Below are 21,191 nucleotides of genomic sequence, written 5' to 3'. Positions count from 1 at the left end.
AAGCTGTATGCCATAATCAGCAATATTAAAATAATAAAAGGCTTGCAATATTTCAGTTGATTTGTAATGAATCCAGAATGTATGACATTTTTTTTTTTTTTTTTAATTGCATTACAGAAAATAAAGAACTTTATCACAATATTCTAATTTTCTGAGACAGTCCTGTACGTCATCACTGCCACTCTGTATTGTTTGGGCTTACACAGAAAACAAAAGTTGAAGGTGTTTTAGCAGGTGCCTGTGTGGAGGAGCCATAGGGGCTTTGAACTGTTGTTCAAAGGGATATACTAACCTGTGGGTGGCGCTATTAAAAAGTCCAGAGGGTCCCCAAAGTCATCTCATTGTGATCATTTATAACTATACCAAAGTTCACTACAATTAGAGCACCAGTATTTTTTTAAATACTGTATCTTACAAAATGGTACAAATGATCACATGAAATGTGTTATTATTATCTGTTGTTGATGATAGCAGTCACCAAGGTTGGTATATTAAGGTAAAATAATAGCGTGAAGATGTCAAATTACCATTAAATTGAGTGTTAAAGAACTGAAGTTGGCAAATTTAACATTTATTTCAGATAAAAATAATAAGTTCCCAATGATCTGAAGTCCCGTTAAAAGCTTCAAACTGGTCATCAAATTTCACTTTTCACATTAGGCATTAGAATCAGTTTCAGCATGCTCATTGGGATATATATTTTTCTCTTTTCATTCTCTAGAGAATATTTTGCTAATAATTTCAGTATATTTTCCTAAAAAAGGATTGATGAATGTTAGTGCCTTGAGAAACACCATGAAATTCCACAAAACTGTTGAGTTATTGTTTGTTTGTAACCTTTATTTATCCAGATTGGTCCCATTGAGATCATAGATCTCTTTTTCAAGGGAGACCTACAGCAATTAGGTTCCACATGAAACATAAAACAACATAAAACAATAGAGGATATCATACAACATATTTACGAGCTACATTTACATACTTATCAACATTTACAAATACCCATAGTTTCAAAGTGCATTTCACTTAGACTTGCTTTAAAAACATTCAGAGGAATAAAATTGCTCAGTTTCAATTTTAGCTGTAGACTGTTCCAAGCAAGTGGCGCTGCGTACATAAAAGCTGCTCTTGGCACATCTAACAAGATTAAATCATGCGATCTCAGACAATAGCTGCTTGCAACTCTCTGTGTTATCAGAGATCAGATATAATACGGGAGTTTACCCAACATGGCTTTATAAATAAACGTGTACCAATGACTGAGCCTGCGTACAGTAAGTGATGGCGAACCTGCCTTGGCATACAGGGTACAATGTTGAGTAAGTGCTTTACAATCAATGACAAATCTGAGTGCACTGTGATAGGCGGCATCTAACTTGTTCAGGCAATGGGCAGGTGCATTCATATACAACAAATCACCATAGTACAGCACAGGTAAAAAGGTCACAGTGACTAGCCTTTTCCTGGCTTCAAGCGAGAAACAGGACTTGTTTCTGAAAAAGAAACCTAGTCTAACCCTCAGCTTTTTAAGCAGGTTATTGACCTGAAGTTTAAAAGTGAGACAATCATCAAGCCAATTACTGTACCTAGGTATTTATAACACGCAACCACTTCAAGTATTATTCCTTGCACAGTTACAATATCCAAATCAGGCTCTGGTGTCTTTTTAACTTTTGAAAAGAGCATTACCTTAGTTTTTCCAACATTTAAAAGAAGCTTTAGTTCAGAGAGCTGAGTCTGAATAATGTTAAAAACAGTCTGCAATTCAACACCAGCCTCCTTAATGGAGGGAACTGCACAGTACATCACGGTATCATCCGCATAAAAATGTAAAGTAGCTACATCGACATTTTCACCTAAACTGTTGATATACAGTATATAGAGAATAAAAGTGGACCTAAAACAGAACCTTGGGAAACACCATTAGCAATGTTCAACCACTCAGAAGACAGCCCATTAAAGTGAACACATTGGGACCTTTCAGAGAGGTAGTTCACAAACCACCCCACTGCATGGCTGGATATGCCTAAACTGGCTAGCCTCTGTTTTAAGATGCGATGATCGACGGTGTCAAACGCTTTGGAAAGGTCAATAAATAGAGCTGCAAAACTCCGCTTATTGTCTAAGATACTCGTAATGTCATTTACCACTTTCTTTGTCGCAGTGATGGTGCTATGTTTCTTTCTGAAACCTGACTGATGTTTAGACAGGATATAATTTTTACATAAAAACTCCTTTACTTGTTTACTCACTAGGCGTTCGAGCACCTTCGCCAGAACTGACAATTTAGAGATTGGCCCATAGTTATTTATTTATTTAGTTATGAATTGAGGTATGAGTTGAATCTGTTCGAGGCATGACAACACTTTTCCTGGTCTTGAATACCTCATCCAAATAAAGCCAGTACAACAATAAAATGCCTCATTCAGAATCACCTTCTCTTTTATTTGCCTAAAGAGGTACTCCATGTTAAGAAGAGACACTTCGAAGCAGGGTATAATAAACAGCAGTATTAATGGATGGCTTGCAGCTGGAACAATCAGGGTTTCAGAAAGGTTAACAGCCAGCTGCAAACAGCCAGAGAGATAACATAAATGCTATCAGCAGGGGAGAGATTGAGAGGAGCTCCAAGTGCAGCTGGAGAATACTGTTACTACTTTTATATTTAGTCCAACATGTGTCAGGATGGGTGGGCATAAGCCAGAGACTGAAAATGAAAAACCACATTTCACTCTCAATCCATTTCTGTCAGCTGCTTTCTCTTTAATCTGCTGGATATTCCCCCAGTCCAGAATGAGTGTGCCACAGTATGTCTGCTAATCCTGTACAACCAGGAAGCTATACTATAAATCTCATCTCACTCAATAGGCTTAGAACATACTGACATACTCCCATAGCTGATGTAATAAACTCACTTTTAAGCACAATCAGATACAATGCTTGAGCATTGTTCTATTCTGATTCATTGAATGCCCTTTCATCCTGTTTATCAAACTCTGTTGCGATTCAGATGCAGCACGCCCAGCTGCCGCCCCCCCAGAGAGCCAACTGCTGCTAATGAGAGTTTGCATCAATTAGCTATTTAACATAGGAGGCCCTGGGTTTTTCTTTTCACATAATCATCAACACACCCTTGTAATCATTAAGGTTGTATTAAATGCCTTTTTCCTTGATCTGAACTCTTGATATCATTAACTGAAATCATCTTAATACATATTATCCTGCAAATGGGAAAGACTAGACGGTGTGATGTGTTATGTATTCTTTGTCAGAAATCAGTAATGTATAAATGATTGAGACATGATGAAAGTATGATTTGGGTTAACAAATTGTAATACTTATAATCTAATTTACTTCTTAACATCTTATGCGAGGACACAACAGAAATCTGACTTCTAGCCGTCACCATCTTTGTTTTTGGAACGAGAAGTGAGAAAAAAGGTGTGGGCCAAAATACAACCGGATGCTGAAAAAGAAGTGTTTGGTGACCAAACATGAACTGAAAAAAAACACTGTGAAAGGGTTAAAGTGGAAACAGTAGTTTTGAGAGACCTATTCATCTCATGTAATGTATTTAGAAATAAATAATGTTGATACGTATTTTTTAAGTCTTTTTAGAATTTTTGGAAAAATACATATCAATATATGTTTATTTTGGTTTTTTTCAAGCATAGCCCAGGTTGAAAGGGGAGATACAAATCTCAGATCTGAGACAGGAAAGGGTAAAAGCAGAGATTATGGAAAGAAGAAGTGAGGATATTTCAAATGTAATCATGTGGATCCACAGTCAATCTATTTAATCCCTCTAATCACATCGAGGGGATGAGTCTGCAGGATAGACAAGTCTGAGTGTGTGTTGGAGAGAAAACTCCCTTTGGGATGTTGAAGACCATTTACATCAGTGGTTCTCAAACTTTTTCTGTCAGGCCCCCCCTTTGGAGAAAAAAAAAAGTCGGGCCCCCCCAACACAAATAGTCAGGCTCAGTGGCGGCGCCAGAGATTTATTTTGGGGGTGCTGTGGGGTAGCTTGACGTTTCATAGGGGGTGCTCAAACATTTAGGGTTTCCCATTAATGTACCGGTTGCTACAGTGGAATTTTCTACTGCAACAATCCCCACGCAAATACACAATGTACCCGCAACTGTTACAGTGAAGGCTCGATAATCAGCTCGCGGCATATAGGTGTAAGCAGGGATAAAGTGCTATTTTTATAGGTGGTGTGTGGACCTCACATAGGGGGGTCCGGGGGCAAGCTCCCCCGGTAAGATTTTTAAATATTGAAGTTAAAAGCCTCAATCTGGTGCACTTTGAGAGCAAAATGAAGAGATCTATGGATACATCTCTCAACACCCATTTGAAACAGAACTGTAAACAGATTTACTTTTTCTTTATGGATATTTTACAAATCACTCCCCTTTTAAACTTTATTCTTTTTTTTAATGTCATATATTATTTCATACCTGTTTTTAATTTATTCTCTTATTTTTTTATAACTATAATGATCATATAAACGTGTGCCTCGGAAATAATTGTTTACATTAATGGTGACCAAAACGTTTGAGAAACACTGAGAGAGTCCTTTAGCTCACTGAGTCTGTCAGTCTGACAGGAGAGGACTCTCCTCCACTTTGTTGTTGAAAAAACTCCTTATATCCGTTAGCGTAGCTCGCTAGCACCAGAAGCTAACAACAACGATCTCCGGTACCGGTGCGCTCTCTCTCTCTCGCTCGTGCACGCACACAAAATGGCTCGTTCCACACACACACACAGAGCAGAGCTGTTTCATATTATTTTCTAATCAATAATTTTTCAAAATATGATATATATATATATATTTTTTTAATAACCTCCCCCCCCCCACACTTTGAGAACCACTGATTTACATGCACAAAAACCTATGTAACTGTGACGAAGGTAACTTCGTCACTGTGGACTGACGGCTTCGGGCCTTGTACTATTGCACATGTGGTTTTATTTTGAAAAGTGTTTCCCTTTCCCCATGTCTGTTACTCCTGATTATATTCACCTGGTGCCCTGTGTTGTCTCCTCCCCCCCACCTGTGTCTAATTGCTGATTAGTGTGTGGGTATTTAGGCTCTGTTCCCCTGTCTGTGTTGGCAGGTAGTGTGTGGTGAGATCCTTGTGGCTGCTGACTGATTTTGGCCCACACCTTTTTTCTCACTTCTCGTTCCAAAAACAAAGATGGTGACGGCCTCGAAGTCAGATTTCTGTTGTGTCCTCGCATTAGATGTTAAGAAGTAAATTAGATTATAAGTATTACAATTTGTTAACCCAAATCATACTTTCATCATGTCTCAATCATTTATACATTACTGATTTCTGACAAAGAATACATAACACATCACACCGTCTAGTCTTTCCCATTTGCAGGATAATATGTATTAAGACGATTTCAGTTAATGATATCAAGAGTTCAGATCAAGGAAAAAGGCATTTAATACAACCTTAATGATTACAAGGGTGTGTTGATGATTATATGCAAAGAAAAACCCAGGGCCTCCTATGTTAAATAGCTAATTGATGCAAACTCTCATTAGCAGCAGTTGTCTCTCTGGGGGGGCGGCAGCAGAGGCTGGTGACTATGTGCACATAATAAATAACTGCCCACACCGGGTTATATTTGAACTCTTTGCCTCTGCCCCCTTGCTTGGTCGAGCCGCTCAACGGTCAGCTTCACAGTAATACACTACAGGAAAGCAAAATAGGGCCTCTTTAACCTTTACAACCATTTTTATTCTTCACTGATCTGTTTTAGGGAGAATGGTGTGGTATGGGATTATAGGTAGTGATGGCGAGATGAAGCCTTATGAAGCTTTGAAGCTTTCCAGCCAATTGTTTCGCAAAAGGGTTAATCTCATGAGGCTTCATCATGGGCTTCATTTGAACACAAACCCCCTGTTGGTCAAAGTGTGTAAAACAGGCAGATTGGACATCTCAACAGTGTGCTCTCTCATACCGAGTTCCCAATTAGTAAAGCCTTAGAATAACTCTAAACAACAAACATTAAATCATATTTTTATGTTAACAATATTGTTTTTATTCCAGTTGAACGATTGTGATTGAAAAGCCTAAGGATGCTGGTAAACATTGCAAAGAGGGATTTGTATTCCTTAATAATATTCATAAACTTAACCATGTTGTAGCCTGAGAAAAGCTAAACCATATCAAAGAATACATTTATTAACTACATTATCTCATTTAGCTGTAGCTTTTATAAACAACAAAAATAAGTATTGTTCAGTCATTGAAACAGGGACCCTGCGGTCGTGAGTCAACTGCTTTCCAGCTGAGCCACAGCCCACACACTAAATCTCCCTGAAAACACTGGACGATATTTATTCCTGTATTTATTCATTTATTTATTCATGTTTTTATTCCTACATTTATTTATGCTTGTATCTATTTATACTTATGACATGTTCCGACCTCTATATAAGTGAGGGTCTGAGCTCTTTTAATTCCATCGTGTCACCAGCGGACCCGGGTACAGGAGGGGTAATATGGTTCTTATTATACATCCATGAGTATTATGAGCGTTGTGGTTCAACGGTTCAACCGATCTGAATCGCTTCCTGAAGCAGTCACGTGGGATCGACAGGCAGCGAGGCTTCGTTTGTCATCGATGACGTCACTGGCCCAAAACTATACAAGCCTCGATATATGCTTCACAAAAAGCTTCGGGGATTACTCGACACACGCTCCGAAGCCACGGCGAAATACGTAACATTACTAATTATAGGTCCAAGTTGCAGCATGTAGATTGAGTAGAATAGTAGGCGTCCCAGGACACTGCCTTGGGTCACACCACATATGATGTTTTCTGATTTGTTATGTACGATTCAGACAAATAATTTAGTTCCAAAAATAGAATATTTTAACTATTTAACTAAGTAGCATCACTAACGCAATAAACAAAAGCGAAGTAGAATATCCAAACCATCTAAATGCCTACTTTTTACCCCCCATGGAATCACACTGGAATGGACAATTTATTAGATGTATCACTGACGCATCCACTTATCTGAGCATGGCATGTAATTTCACTTTCCATCCATCCTACCTGCACTGAACACAAATTCCTATTTTGTATCCTGTGTCAGCCAGGCAACAGTCCAACAGGTGGCTGATGCTCACTTTCAATTTCAGTAAGGCCTATTAAAGCCAGCTAGCAGGTCAGATAGCAGTGCATATTGGTTATGTTTTCATCTAGGGGCTGACAAAAACTCTGAAGCTTCAATTTATCTTAATACATCCCAAGAGGTTGGTTCTAATATAAGTGACAATGAGCCAACACCTAAAAAGCAACTGGAAGAAACTAAGAAAAGAGTGGTAAAAAAAACTCAATTCATACACACAAACTTGGTGCTATGTATCCATAATGATAATGTATTTTCATAGTAAAATATTTTATTGCCATCATGTGATAATTTGCAATCTCTAAATTTGCAAAAAGGCGACATATATGATATTGTGAACATCCATCTATTTAGCTATGGCAAAACTGATGATTACCGGTAGTCAGATTTTACTTTTGTTGCTACATGAGCATTATGTCTGATTAGAGTACATTGAAAAGGTATATAATTCATCATCAGTGTGTTGTCCATTTTAATAATCCTCATATGCTAGTCTGAAGAGCTACATCAAGGCCCAAGTAAGTGCGCCGGCCATTAAAGCACATTTTCGTAGTGGCCAAACGGTTGTACTACAATATGTCAATATATTGAGATAGCTATCTCAATATATTGACTTACTATCTCAATATATTCAATATATTGACTTACTATCTCAATATATTGACTTACTATCTCAATATATTGACTTAGCTATCTCAATATATTTATTTACTATCTCAATATATTGACTTAACTATCTCAATATATTGACTTAGCTATCTCATTATATTGAGTTATTTTTTTTTTTTTTTGTTGACAATTATGTCAAATACAGAATAAGGCACATAGACATCAATGTTCATCATATAAGCGGTACAACTTTATATTAAGGTACACAAATTAACCATCAACTAGTTGTTAAATAACATGCATATTAGCAGTATATTGGCTCTTTATTAGTCATTATAAAACACTTATTATTGCCTTATTCTACATGACCATATTCTACAAGTAATAGGCCATTAATTGAGAGTTTTTCCTCAATAACCCTCTATTTAGTCCTTATTTATTACAAGTAAGGAAGTTCTTATACATGAGCTTTGGTCTTAATATGCTCTCCTCAATATGTCTAAATAACTCAAAATTAGGTATTTCTATCTAAGAATATGTTCCCTATTTTAAAGTGAAGTCTTGTTCATAACCAATAAGCTATTAGTTTGACTCTAATTGACCTGAACATGTTCCCTATTCTAAAGTTACCTCCTCTTCACACTGTAAATACATTATAGCACACAACTACTGAAATGAACCTCAACAGTACATGAACAAAGTAGGCTCACGTTGAAATATATGTTTTATTAAACCACTATAGGTTCAGACACATGTACCAAAACATGCCAAGTTTCTCGAAGGAACATATATGCAGCCTGTACTTTTTAATAAAACTGATTTTTAACAGAGTTTATGTATTTGTGATCATACTGTGTGACCTGCTTGAATGTACTTACACAATAGGTGTACTGTTCTCTCTATGTGTTGTACTGTCTCAGTACGTACTTACACAATAGGTGTGCTGTTCTCTCTATTTGTTGTACTTTAGTGTCTCCGTACGTACTTACACAATAGGTGTACTGTTCTCTCTATGTGTTGTCCTGTCTCAGTGTGAACATAGATTAAACAGCCAGCCAAAATCTTTTGAGAGTCAGGGAATGAGCAGCCATGCTCCTTTATTGACTTATTTGCAGTCCACTGACATTCAAACGGAGTGAAACTAAAAAAGAAGAAGTTACAAGGCACTTAATGATCTCATACATGCAAGTGTATCATACACAGATTACTTGTAGAATATGATCATGTAGATGACTAATAAAGAGCCAATATACTGCTAATATGCGTGTTAATTAACAACTAGTTGATGGTGAATTTGTGTACCTTAATATGAAGTTGTACCGCTTATATGATGAACATTGATGTCTATGTGCCTTATTCTGTATTTCACATAATTGTTTCAATGCAAAGAAATATATATATAACTCAATATGTTGAGATAGCTAAGTCAATATATTGAGATAGTAAGTCAATATATTGAGATAGCTAAGTCAATATATTCAGATAGTAAGTCAATATATTGAAATAGCAAGTCAATATATTGAGATAGTAAGTCAATATATTGAGATAGTAAGTCAATATATTGAGATAGCTAAGTCAGTATATTGAGATAGCTAAGTCAATATATTGAAATAGCAAGTCAATATATTGAGATAGTAAGTCAATATATTGAGATAGCTAAGTCAGTATATTGAGATAGCTAAGTCAATATATTGAGATAGTAAGTCAATATATTGAAATAGCAAGTCAATATATTGATATAGTAAGTCAATATATTGAGATAGCTAAGTCAGTATATTGAGATAGCTAAGTCAATATATTGAAATAGCAAGTCAATATATTGAGATAGTAAGTCAATATATTGAGATAGCTAAGTCAGTATATTGAGATAGCTAAGTTAATATATTGAGATAGTAAGTCAATATATTGAAATAGTAAGTCAATATATTGAGATAGCTAAGTCAATATATTGAGATAGCTAAGTCAGTATATTGAGAGAGCTAAGTCAATATATTGAGATAGTAAGTCAATATATGGAGATAGCTAAGTCAGTATATTGTAGGGATGTAACGATACCAAAAACTCACGGTACGATACTATCGCGATAACAAGTCCACGGTACGGTATTTATCGCGATATTGAATAATAAAGGGAAGAAGAAGAAAAATCTGAATTTTTTTTTTCTTCAATAAAACATTTTTTTACTCGGAAAATGTTTTTTTATTAAATAATAAATCTGATTTTTACAGCCTTTTTGTAGGATAGCAGTATTTTAAAGTGTCAAAAACAAAGTGACAGTAACAGACTGGAACAAGAAAACCAGTGTTTTTTTACCTACTAGTACTACCAAACAAAGTAAGCATTTTCTTTATGCCACTGCATCTCACAAATAAACAAGGACATTTAATAATCAGACCCTGCAATAAAAATAAATCAAGTTTCACTCTAGTTTTTCAAGTAACTCAACTCAAACTCACTAGTCACTCACTCAGCATCATCAGACAGGTTTTTAGGAATATGAGAATGTCCACATTTCCAGGTATTTATAAGCTGGGATGTTTGGGCATTTACAATATCCCCTGCTCTGGAAAAAACTCTGTCGCTTGGTACTGATGTTGCTGGGACACCAGTGGTCGCGTTAATCGAATATTTTATTTAACAATGACGGAAAAATCTGAACGCAGTCTGTCATTTTGACAGATTAGAACAAACTCGGAACAGCGCCAACGTTTCCCCGCAGCCAGGCTCTGGTGTTATGCCGTGTTATGCATGCCCTCCAAAAGGAAATGATATAGTTTCCAAACCGTACTTTGCCGTACAGATCAATACATGTCTGGGAGGTCTTGCTTTACGCTGTGCGCGTCCCGCGAGGTGCATGCACACACGGCATAACACCGCCCCCCCCCCGTTGACAGTTCACGAGCATGCTCTATCGTGAACTTTTCAGACCCGACGGGTAATAAGGGATTATGACGGATATTTTACGATCCTGTCTGTCGAAATGACGGACAGCGAAAAAGTCTAACGCCAGGCTTATTGACAGAGCGAGATATAAATATATGGTTGATACTTGTCAATGTCTCTAGGTGTGTAAATGTAGCCCTGTAAATACGATGTCCTTTTGTGTTATCTGTTGTTTTATTTTCATGTTGTAACCTACTTGCTGCCATGTTAGAGAGGTCTCTCTTGAAAAAGAGATCGATGATCTCAATGGGACCACCTGGTTAAATAAAGGTTTAAAAAAAAAAAGTGTTTAAAAAAAAAAAAGTGTTTAAAAAAAATTGCGGTAGATTTTGTCAGTCTCACGACGGTATTGGGAAGTTTATTTACCGCGATACCGCGATATTCGGTATATCGTTACATCCCTAGTATATTGAGATAGGTAAGTCAATATATTGAGATAGTAAGTCAATGTATTGAAATAGTAAGTCAATATATTGAGATAGCTAAGTCAGTATATTGAGATAGCTAAGTCAGTATATTGAGATAGCTAAGTCAATATATTGAGATAGTAAGTCAATATATTGAAATAGTAAGCGAATATATTGAGATAGCTAAGTCAGTATATTGAGATAGCTAAGTCAGTATATTGAGATAGCTATATTGAAATAGTAAGTCAATATATTGAGATAGCTAAGTCAATATATTGAGATAGCTAAGTCAGTATATTGAGATAGCTTAGTCAGTATATTGAGATAGTAAGTTGATATATTGAGATAGCTAAGTCAGTATATTGAGATAGCTTAGTCAGTATATTGAGATAGTAAGTCAATATATTGAGATAGTAAGTCGATATATTGAGATAGCTAAGTCAATATATTGACTTTTTTTCCTGTTGTGCGCAAACAGGCTTCCATAGGAAAGACACATCTTCTAATCAGTCAATATTTGTTTTTAAACAAATTCAACTAGCAGTACAAACACTGTTATATAGCCAGGGGTGCACATAACTGGTACGCAGGTACGCATGCTCGGCAAAAATCTGAATTGCCTAACGTCACTTGTGTCACTACGCGCCTTTGCGTACCTCAAAACATCGTCTAGCCTTGTTTCTTGTCAACACTCAATGGAGTAAACTACGAGACATGTAAAAAAAAAAAAAAAAGACATTAAGCAGCTACGTTGCCGTTTCGCTCCCTGCAAAAAAATCTTCGGACTTTCTGTGACTGGGTGCTGGCCGAGCCGCGCAGGACATAACCGACGGACCTGTGAAGCTTTACAGGAGGTAGAGGCTTAGATCACCGGACAACAGAGTTGGTCGCCGTGTGAGGGTTAACGTCGGTATGAACAATAGAATTGTGCCAAAACTCCGCCAACTGGCTGCAGTGGGAGACTCCCCTGTGCACATTCTGTGCCCCGCACACACACTGGAGAACTGCGCAAAATCAGCTGATCACAACGTTCACGCTCTGTGGTCAAGCTGCTGCAGTTTTATTTACAACAAAGTGAAGTAAAACACACAGTTGCAAACTTACTCAGGGTGTTAAGGGAAGAGTTTAAAATCAGACAGAGGTGGAAGAAGTACTCAGATATTGTACTTGAGTAAAAGTAGAAGTACCAGAGTGTTACTCTGTTACAATAAAAGTCCTGCATTCAAAATGTTACTCAAGTAAAATTAGAAAAGTATTATCATCAAAATATAGTTAAAGTACCAAAAGTAAAAGTAGTCATTGTGCAGATTGGTCCATATCAGAATAATATATATGATATGTTTTGTAATGATTGATCATTAAAGTGTTCTCAAAGCTGGTAAAGGTGCAGCTAATTTTACAAATGAGATCAAAGTCAAGTAAAGTACATCTCAAAATTGTACTTAAGTAGAGTACTTGAAGAAGGGTACTTTGTTACTTCCCACCTCTGAAATCAGATATGACTTCAAGTCATGGGACAATTTCTTAGTATTTGATCCTACAACTTGGCCTCAGGAAATGCTAGGACTTCACAGTTTTGGCAAAAAGTTTTGGAGAAAGCAAATCGGAGGCTTAAAAAGAGACAGTGAGGTACATCTTCAGCATCTAGCATGTAAGAAGTATAAATAGAGGACAGTGAAGGAGACACTGAGGAGGACCACGCTTCGTGTGGGATGAGGACCACACGCTGTTTCCTGGTACTCATCTGAGTAACTCACTCAAAAAGTTATGTGCACCCCTGGTTATAGCCTTTATTTAAATCATTAGGGTCTTAGGATGTGAAATGTGCTAAAAGCCGTATCCAGCATTATTTTCTCTCTCCACTCATTTGTCTGAGCCAAGACCTGCTGACTCGCTGTTTTGGAGGCGGGGCTCTCTATGGGCCCAGCTACAGGTAACCTAGCTCTCAAGAGTCAGGCCACTTTGGCTTCATGCGCCACTGAGCACATTTCATAGGAATGAACGGGGTCCAGCCTCCAACCCTTTATCCAGTTATCTTTATATATGAGCTACATACAGAAAGAATGCTTAATTGAAACTAGAATATATGTTTTGCAAAATAATTTTAAAAAGCTTTAATCTGCAGAAGAATATATGATCCTTCCAGTAGGGTAACACATAAACCTCATGTAAGAGGTTTCTACAGACCAGATACATTTTCAGGAAGTTTATATCGTATGCACCCTTGTTTCAAATAACTGATGTAATTATGGCTGAAAAGGAGGTTCTGGGTTTTAATTGAACAATCCCTGCAATAGATAAAGAAGATAGAGTAAGTAATAGGATTTACAATACGATTATAATTTACTGTCAGATCGAGTCTGACATTTTTCTTGCATCACAGCAGCTCCATTTGCAACAAGGACAATGATTTAAGACAAGATACAAGGGACAAACATTTTACAAAACATCACGATCACTGAAGAGAAACAAGACCCTCTAGCGTACATTTGAACAGGGATTTAGCTCTGTGTTTAATTTGAGGATTGAATGCTGCACAAAAGAATGCTTCAGTCTGACCTTATTATGTCCCTGTGTCTCCGTTTTGATCATAACAATTCATATTCGCTGTTCAGGACATGGTTGGGGTCAGAGACGATGTAGTTGGACAGCATCAATATGTGGTTATGGTAGGCTGATTAATAGATTCTCTCAAAAGGTTTACCTACAATATTTGAGCAGATTTTTAACTGGTGGAGCAGTTTTGACTTTAAAGCGGGAGACAAACACTTGTACCATGTAGCACTGCAGTACTGTAGAACACTCAGAATCACAGATGTAAACAACAGAAGAAGAATGTGTCTACTCGCCCTGAGGGGCATGAGAAAATAGGCAGAGAAAATAAATTCTTTGTTTTGTTTTATTTAAAGTGAGAGCAGCAGCAGGGCGATACTCACAACATGAAGTCCTGCTCCCAACATGGCTGGTCCCCTCGGACTGTGATGGTAGTACTCTTCACATTTTGCACCTTTAAAGTGACATAGGCGTTGAATTTGTCTGGAAAAGAAAATAAAGAAAATAAAGTTGGTCTTTTATCTTAACATGTTTGTACCATTGCAGACTTTAGTGACCCATCCCACTTCATTGATTTAACTTCAAGGGAAATAAATCCCCTCTGCATAAAAATACAGTAAACAGACATCATTTGTTAAGCTGAGAAGCCTCTCTTGAGCGCATTAAAGAAGGAGGGATTGATGGAGGCTAAAACATTTAAAAACATGAAATATTTTTTTTAGACAAGGAACAAATAATTTACTCTTTTGACACTGAAGAAAAACACGGACAAACAATTAGTCAGACAAAGGATTTAATTCAGAAATTAATATTATACAAATTAACTGATAAACAGCTGCGAGATATGACCAAAAAACACATAGCTTATGCTAATATTAGCCTTTGCAATACATTAGGCATTTTCCTTTAAATCACAGAACAGTGCGAAGACCATAAACCCCTCTTGGCAGTATTTGTATGCAAAACTGTCAGAGAGCATTGTTGAAGTGATAGTCGGATTAAAGGTAGTAAACAAAAATGCAAAAATATTAAATAAAATCGGAAAGATAATTATGCGTCACAAATATGAAGGTGGACAATTTAGTCCTCCACTCCAGAAGTGAAAGGAGAAAGACAGAAATGAACAGACATAAACCACTGCCTCTTAAATAAGTGACTTGTTCCTTTTTAATAAGGCCCATTTGCAAGAGGTTAACACTACTAACTATAAAAGCACCAAACAGGGAACACTTTGTACTCAAAAAAGAGCCACCTCAGATGAGGAACTACAGTCATACTACATTTTCTCATCACACACTGAGGACTGTACAGAGATCTATAGACTGTAACTCCTTCTTTCTTTGATATGCCACTTGTTGATTTATGTTTAATGTATTCATATTTTGTCATGTAAAAGCTACACTTGGTTATTCTACAAAGATCAGCTGCTGCAAAGATAATAACCCTCTCTTTTTCCTGGAAGTTGCTCCTTGCTGTCATTGAAGGCTTGGGTTTATTATTTCATTACGTGGGCAATGTGGAACACTTTGATGTTAATGGACGAATCAAACTAACGTTGTCTTTTCGTTCTCCTGCACACTTGCACCCATTCTTTAATTGAATTTTTTACAAAGATGTATTGTTGATGCTGCATAGGTGCTCATTTAATATTCTAGTTCTTACGAAGTAAAAGAAAGGCTGGGTATGCGTTAGCGGCTGGCTCTGATATTTGACTTTATATTTGCCACAAGAAAAAAATGATAGTAACCAAGGAAATAATTACTTTAAATTGCCAAGAATGATATATGGTTATTTTCTAATGAACAAAAACCTCTAATGGCAGCAGGTATAGTGTCACACTGTTATATTGCTCAATAAAATGACTGTGTAGCTGTTACACATTGAAAGTAAGTGTTGGTTTAACCATAGAAACCAGTGTTTATCAGCCTTAGCAAGAATTTCTTATTATTGAAGAGGACATATAATGCTCATTTTCAGGTTCATATTTGTATATTGTGCCTCAACTGGGGCAAATGTACATGCTTTATGTTCCTAAATCTCTTTATTGTTCTCATACTGACAGTGCTGCAGCACCTCTTTTCACCCTCTGTCTGAAACCAGAGCCCAGTCTGCTCTGATTGGTTAGCTGGCAGGCTCTGTTGGGATTGGTCAACCGCTTAGAGATGTCCATCCCTTTAGCCATAACACGTACAATGTGTCAAACTACTAGCCAATAGAAGAGCTATAGTTTAACGTAGTGTGTCACTATGTTACTGAAGTAAACAAAGGAGTCCAATCGAGTTGTATCAGGCAGGGGGCTTGGGATTTTAGCCTTTTAGCCAATGCAGACCATTTACATGCACACATACCTATAACACACTACAGGAAAGGGAAAAACCCCAAAAGCATAATAACCATAGTGGAGTTGGCAAACTGCAATTGCTATACTGACACTTTCAACAGTTGAAAACCCTGAAAAATGATATCATCCTGCCAATAGAGTATTCAGATTACTCATGTGTTTGATTCCAGAGGGCAGTTAAAAACGTTGCTATTGGTATGTTTGCCTTCAGAGAATGACTTCATCCCAGGGTCCTCCTAAGAGACAAATTGTGTGTGTGTGTGTGTGTGTGTGTGTGTGTGTGTGTGTGTGTGTGTGTGTGTGTGTGTGTGTGTGTGTGTGTGTCAGCGATCAGCATAAACTAAGGATGTCTGAGCCACCGACCACCTAATCCCTGCTTGATTACCTGCCTCAAGTAGCCCACTCTTCACAGGGACAGAGTGCAGAGCATGTACAGTGTGTGTGTGTGAGAGAGAGAGAGAGAGAGAGTGAGAGAGTGAGAGAGTGAGAGAGTGAGAGAGTGAGAGAGTGAGAGAGTGAGAGAGAGTGTGTGTGTGTGTGTGTTTCTATGTCCTCAATCTTACAACCACTTTCTTTTGAAAAGGGCCAGTGGAGCTGAGGGCAGCATCAGTGGATTTGGGGAACAGATGAGATGAGGGACGTGATCATTGAGCAGGATACATTCTGCCCTGGGTTTTGATGCAATACCCAGTTTCCTATTTGAATGTGTTCTCTTAACAAATCCATTTTTTTATGTTGGCTGCCAAGGTAGGCCATATTTGTCTCGTAAGCCAATAGACAGGGCTTTTTTGAAGAAAATACAAATATTTACCAGAACATGGACATTATATGTTCCCTGTAAACTCTTAAATAAAAAATATTGCTGAAAGCTACATATAAATGCATTTTATAAGGCCTAAGATTAACACTTGATTAAATGCACTCAAATGAAAACCAAAAACACTAGACATAGATATTACTTTTTCAATTGAAGTCATGTTCTTTTATGGAAATTAAAGTAAAAAGATGAGAAAAAGAATTAAAAACATGACACTACACTTTTATGTATGTTGATGTGGATTGCTAAAACAATGCCAGGATTCAATTTTTGGTATTTCAATAAAACCAGGATCAGATTACAAAACATCATCCTGGAAAATGGCCCAGTCGGACAAACATGGTCCCTGAGGTGGGCCATTACTTTGCATGACGGCTGTGAATGCAAGCAAACACTGTAAGCAACTGGAAATACATAATTGTCCTATAGTTATATTGTCAAAAAAGGTAAGATCTTGCAAATTGAATCAATGTTGCTGCAAAGATTCTCAAGCAAGGTAGTCAACCATTTTCCTGCGAGAATTTGGATTAAGTTTGCAGTGATTTTACTTCTATCCTCTATGTCAATGTACGTGTTGTATAAAGATGTGTTTCTTATGTGTATGAGCTCTTTGTTGGTGACACCATCCTGCTTTAGCATAGAGAGCAGGGTATCACAGAGCTGATGAAACATCACCAGGAGAGGAAACACTCCAACTGACAGGGTACAGGACGACCCTTGCATTTTATAACCCTTATTTATGCATGGAGCTTGACTAAGCACTTGACCTGCTCCATATTCATATACAATTCACACACCTTCCCAGGAACAGTCCTTGTATGTGGAAGCTCTAGCAGCTCCCCTTGATTGATGACACAACTGTCCACGCTTACAGAAGAATCCTATTTTATTTGGTTAACCCTGTAAATTAATTTTGGCTTAACTGGTCATGTGATAACACAAACAATCATTTCCCAGTCCTGACCTGTTTTTGTCCCTAATCCACACTCCAGATCTTGAAAAAGCAACCAAAAGCAATACTATGGTTGACATAATAGATACAATTTCCACACTGGGGTGCTTTAAATGTTGTAAAAAGGGAAAATACAACTTTCATAATCTTAAATAATATCAACTATTACATAACTGTTTATTGTTTATTTTGCCAAGGTAAGACATGTTCCATACACAAGAGGAATACTTTTACATTTGAATTAACACGTTTATTTTGCTCACTAGATTTTAAAACCTGTACCACTTTCTTATCTGTATGATAAAGCTACAACCAACAGCTGGTTAGCTTAGCACATAGGGTGGAAATAAATGTAAACAGCTAGCCTGGCACCGTTCAAATGTATTCCTAACTGGACATCTAAAGCTTATTAATTGACATTATTAATTATATTTGTTGTATTTAATATGTATTTGATGTTGTATTTGTCAAATCCAGATGGACCTTGAATTGGGGTACGTTCGGGACCAATTTTCTTTACAAATATGCTAACATTTGACATGAAACATGTATTTTAGATAGTAAGGCATTTGTTTCCTTCATTAAAATATCCAAGATGGAGGCAGTTCAATTTATAAAACCAAGATAAGATTTTTTTCTGATGTCACACATAATATAACATGTGTAGCCTATATGTCAACCCACCCATCACTTTACTTCATTGATATCTCATGTCATAGACAAATCATATAGCTGGTTAACTTAGCTTAGCACAAATACTGGAAATAAGTGTAAACAGCTAGCCAGGCTCCTTCAAAAAAGTGTTCTTAACTGGACCTCTAAAGCTTACTAATTAACAAATGATACGTTTTATTTGTTGTAATTTATATGTACAGTGGGGGGAAAAAAGTATTTAATCAGCCACCAATTGTGCAAGTTATCCCACTAAAAAAGATGAGAGAGGCCTGTAATTTTCATTCTAGGTATACCTCAACTATGACAGACAAAATGAGAAGAAAAAAAATTCAGAAAATCACTGTCTGATTTTTAAAGAATTTATTTGCAAATTATGGTGGAAAATAAGTATTTGGTCAATAACAAAAGTTCATCTCAATACTTTGTTATATACCCTTTGTTGGCAATGACAGAGGTCAAACGTTTTCTGTAAATCTTCACAAGGTTTTCACACACTGTTGCTGGTATTTTGGCCCATTCCTCCATGCAGATCTCCTCTAGAGCAGTGATGTTTTGGGGCTGTCGCTGGGCAACACGGACTTTCAACTCCCTCCAAAGATTTTCTATTGGGTTTAGATCTGGAGACTGACTAGGCCAATCCAGGACCTTGAAATGCTTCTTACGAAGCCACTCCTTCGTTGCCCGGGCGGTGTGTTTGGGATCATTGTCACGCTGAAAGACCCAGCCACGTTTCATCTTCAATGCCCTTGCTGATGGAAGGAGGTTGTCACTCAAAATCTCACGATACATGGCCCCATTCATTCTTTCCTTTACACGGATCAGTCGTCCTGGTCCCTTTGCAGAAAAACAGCCCCAAAGCATGATGTTTCCACCCCCATGTTTCACAGTAGGTATGGTGTTCTTTGGATGCAACTCAGCATTCTTTCTCCTCCAAACACGTCTAGTCTTCTGGATCATCTAAGTGCTCTCTAGCAAACTTCAGACGGGTCTGGACATGTACTGGCTTAAGCAGGGGGACACGTCTGGCACTGCAGGATTTGAGTCCCTGGCGGCGTAGTGTGTTACTGATGGTAGCCTTTGTTACTTTGGTCCCAGCTCTCTGTAGGTCATTGACTAGATCCCACCGTGTGGTTCTGGGATTTTTGCTCACCGTTCTTGTGATCATTTTGACCCCACGGGGTGAGATCTTGCGTGGAGCCCCAGATCGAGGGAGATTATCAGTGGTCTGGTATGTCTTCCACTTTCTAATAATTGCTCCCACAGTTGATTTCTTCACACCAAGCTGCTTACCTATTGCAGATTCAGTCTTCCCAGCCTGGTGCAGGTCTACAATTTTGTTTCTGGTGTCCTTTGACAGCTCTTTGGTCTTGGCAATAGTGGAGTTTGGAGTGTGACTGTTTGAGGTTGTGGACAGGTGTCTTTTATACTGATAACGAGTTCAAACAGGTGCCATTAATACAGTTAACAAGTGGAGGACAGAGGAGGCTCCTAAAGGAGAAGTTACAGGTCTCTGAGAGCCAGAAATCTTGTTTGTTTGTTATTGACCAAATACTTATTTTCCACCATAATTTGCAAAAAAATTCTTTAACAATCAGACAATGTGATTTTCTGGATTATTTTTTTCTCATTTTGTCTCTCATAGTTGAGGTATACCTAGGATGAAAATGACAGGTCTCTCTCATCTTTTTAAGTGGGAGAACTTGCACAATTGGTGGCTGAGTAAATACTTTTTTGCCCCACTGTATATGATGTAATATTTGTCAAATCAAAACAACACGTGAATCTGGATTATGTGCTGACAATTATTTTTGCCAAATATGGTAACAACATTTGTACAGACACATCTCTTGTTCTCTTTGGCTACCTTGACATTTACCTTTTTTTTATAATTGTTCTCTTCTGAAATATTATCCAGGATTGAGGCAGTTGATTTTATCAACGTAGATTTCCATTTGTTTATAATGTTAATTGTAGCGTATCTGTCAAACTGCCCATCAGAGCTCAGCAGTAATGGCAAAGGCAAAAGACAGGGGGTGAAATGGTTGATAGGGAATAATCCATCATTCACTTAAGGTGGTTGCCAGGTCTGTTATTAAAGGGACGAGTGGACCAGCAGGTTGCAGACAGCTCCATTTACTGCCAGAGCTAACAGTGGTCAGAACATATTACGAGACACAAAACAGGAAAGCAACGGCAGAAAGAAAAAAGAAAACACAAAATAAATACAAACAAAGGAAAAATCGTCTATATTTGGCTTTACCTTTGACACCACCGGGGTTGTCATAAAAGAGGCCACTCATTAGACATCCATTGATTCCATGCGTACATATAAATAGAAACCCCTTCCTTCAGAAAACAGCAACTAATTGTGGTGGGAAAGACATATCACAGTATGAAGCCGGACCCTCTTGGGGAGCAGCCGGTGTCATTTATAATTAAGTGGCAATGACTTGAAATGAAAATAAATAAGTTATATACAGTTGTACATCGACATACGCAGCATGGCCAGGCAAGATGACATTTACTAGGCTGTCTACAGTAATGAATACTCTATTAAGGGGGAGGGGGGGTGGAGGGAACTGGAGAGGGAGCGGAGGAGAGTCTTTGGTGTGTGAAGGAGGCTCAGGAGATATTGAATTATTTTGGTCTCAGTGCAAACAGACAGGGTTTTGTTTTTTTTACGGCTGCATTTCTTTCAGCATCAACATGGTTTTTACACCTGCATTTATTCCTATTTC

At 37.6% G+C, this 21,191-nt stretch overlaps 1 protein-coding gene across 1 annotated transcript in view; it reads right to left on the bottom strand.

Moving 5' to 3' along the window:
* The window catches only part of unc13ba (unc-13 homolog Ba (C. elegans)), a 254,230-nt gene that overhangs the window by 186,120 nt on the left and 46,919 nt on the right, over positions 1–21,191 (bottom strand). Inside the window, exon 3 of the mRNA XM_079689879.1 lies at positions 14,052–14,151. Coding sequence (XP_079546005.1) covers positions 14,052–14,151 — 100 coding nt within the window. The remainder of the gene's footprint in view (positions 1–14,051; positions 14,152–21,191) is intronic.

The sequence above is a fragment of the Notothenia rossii genome (assembly GCF_949606895.1).
Source record: "Notothenia rossii genome assembly, chromosome: 6".
Lineage (NCBI taxonomy): Eukaryota > Metazoa > Chordata > Actinopteri > Perciformes > Nototheniidae > Notothenia > Notothenia rossii.
Note: the sequence above shows the minus strand (reverse complement) of the source record. Positions and strands in the feature narration are given on the sequence as shown.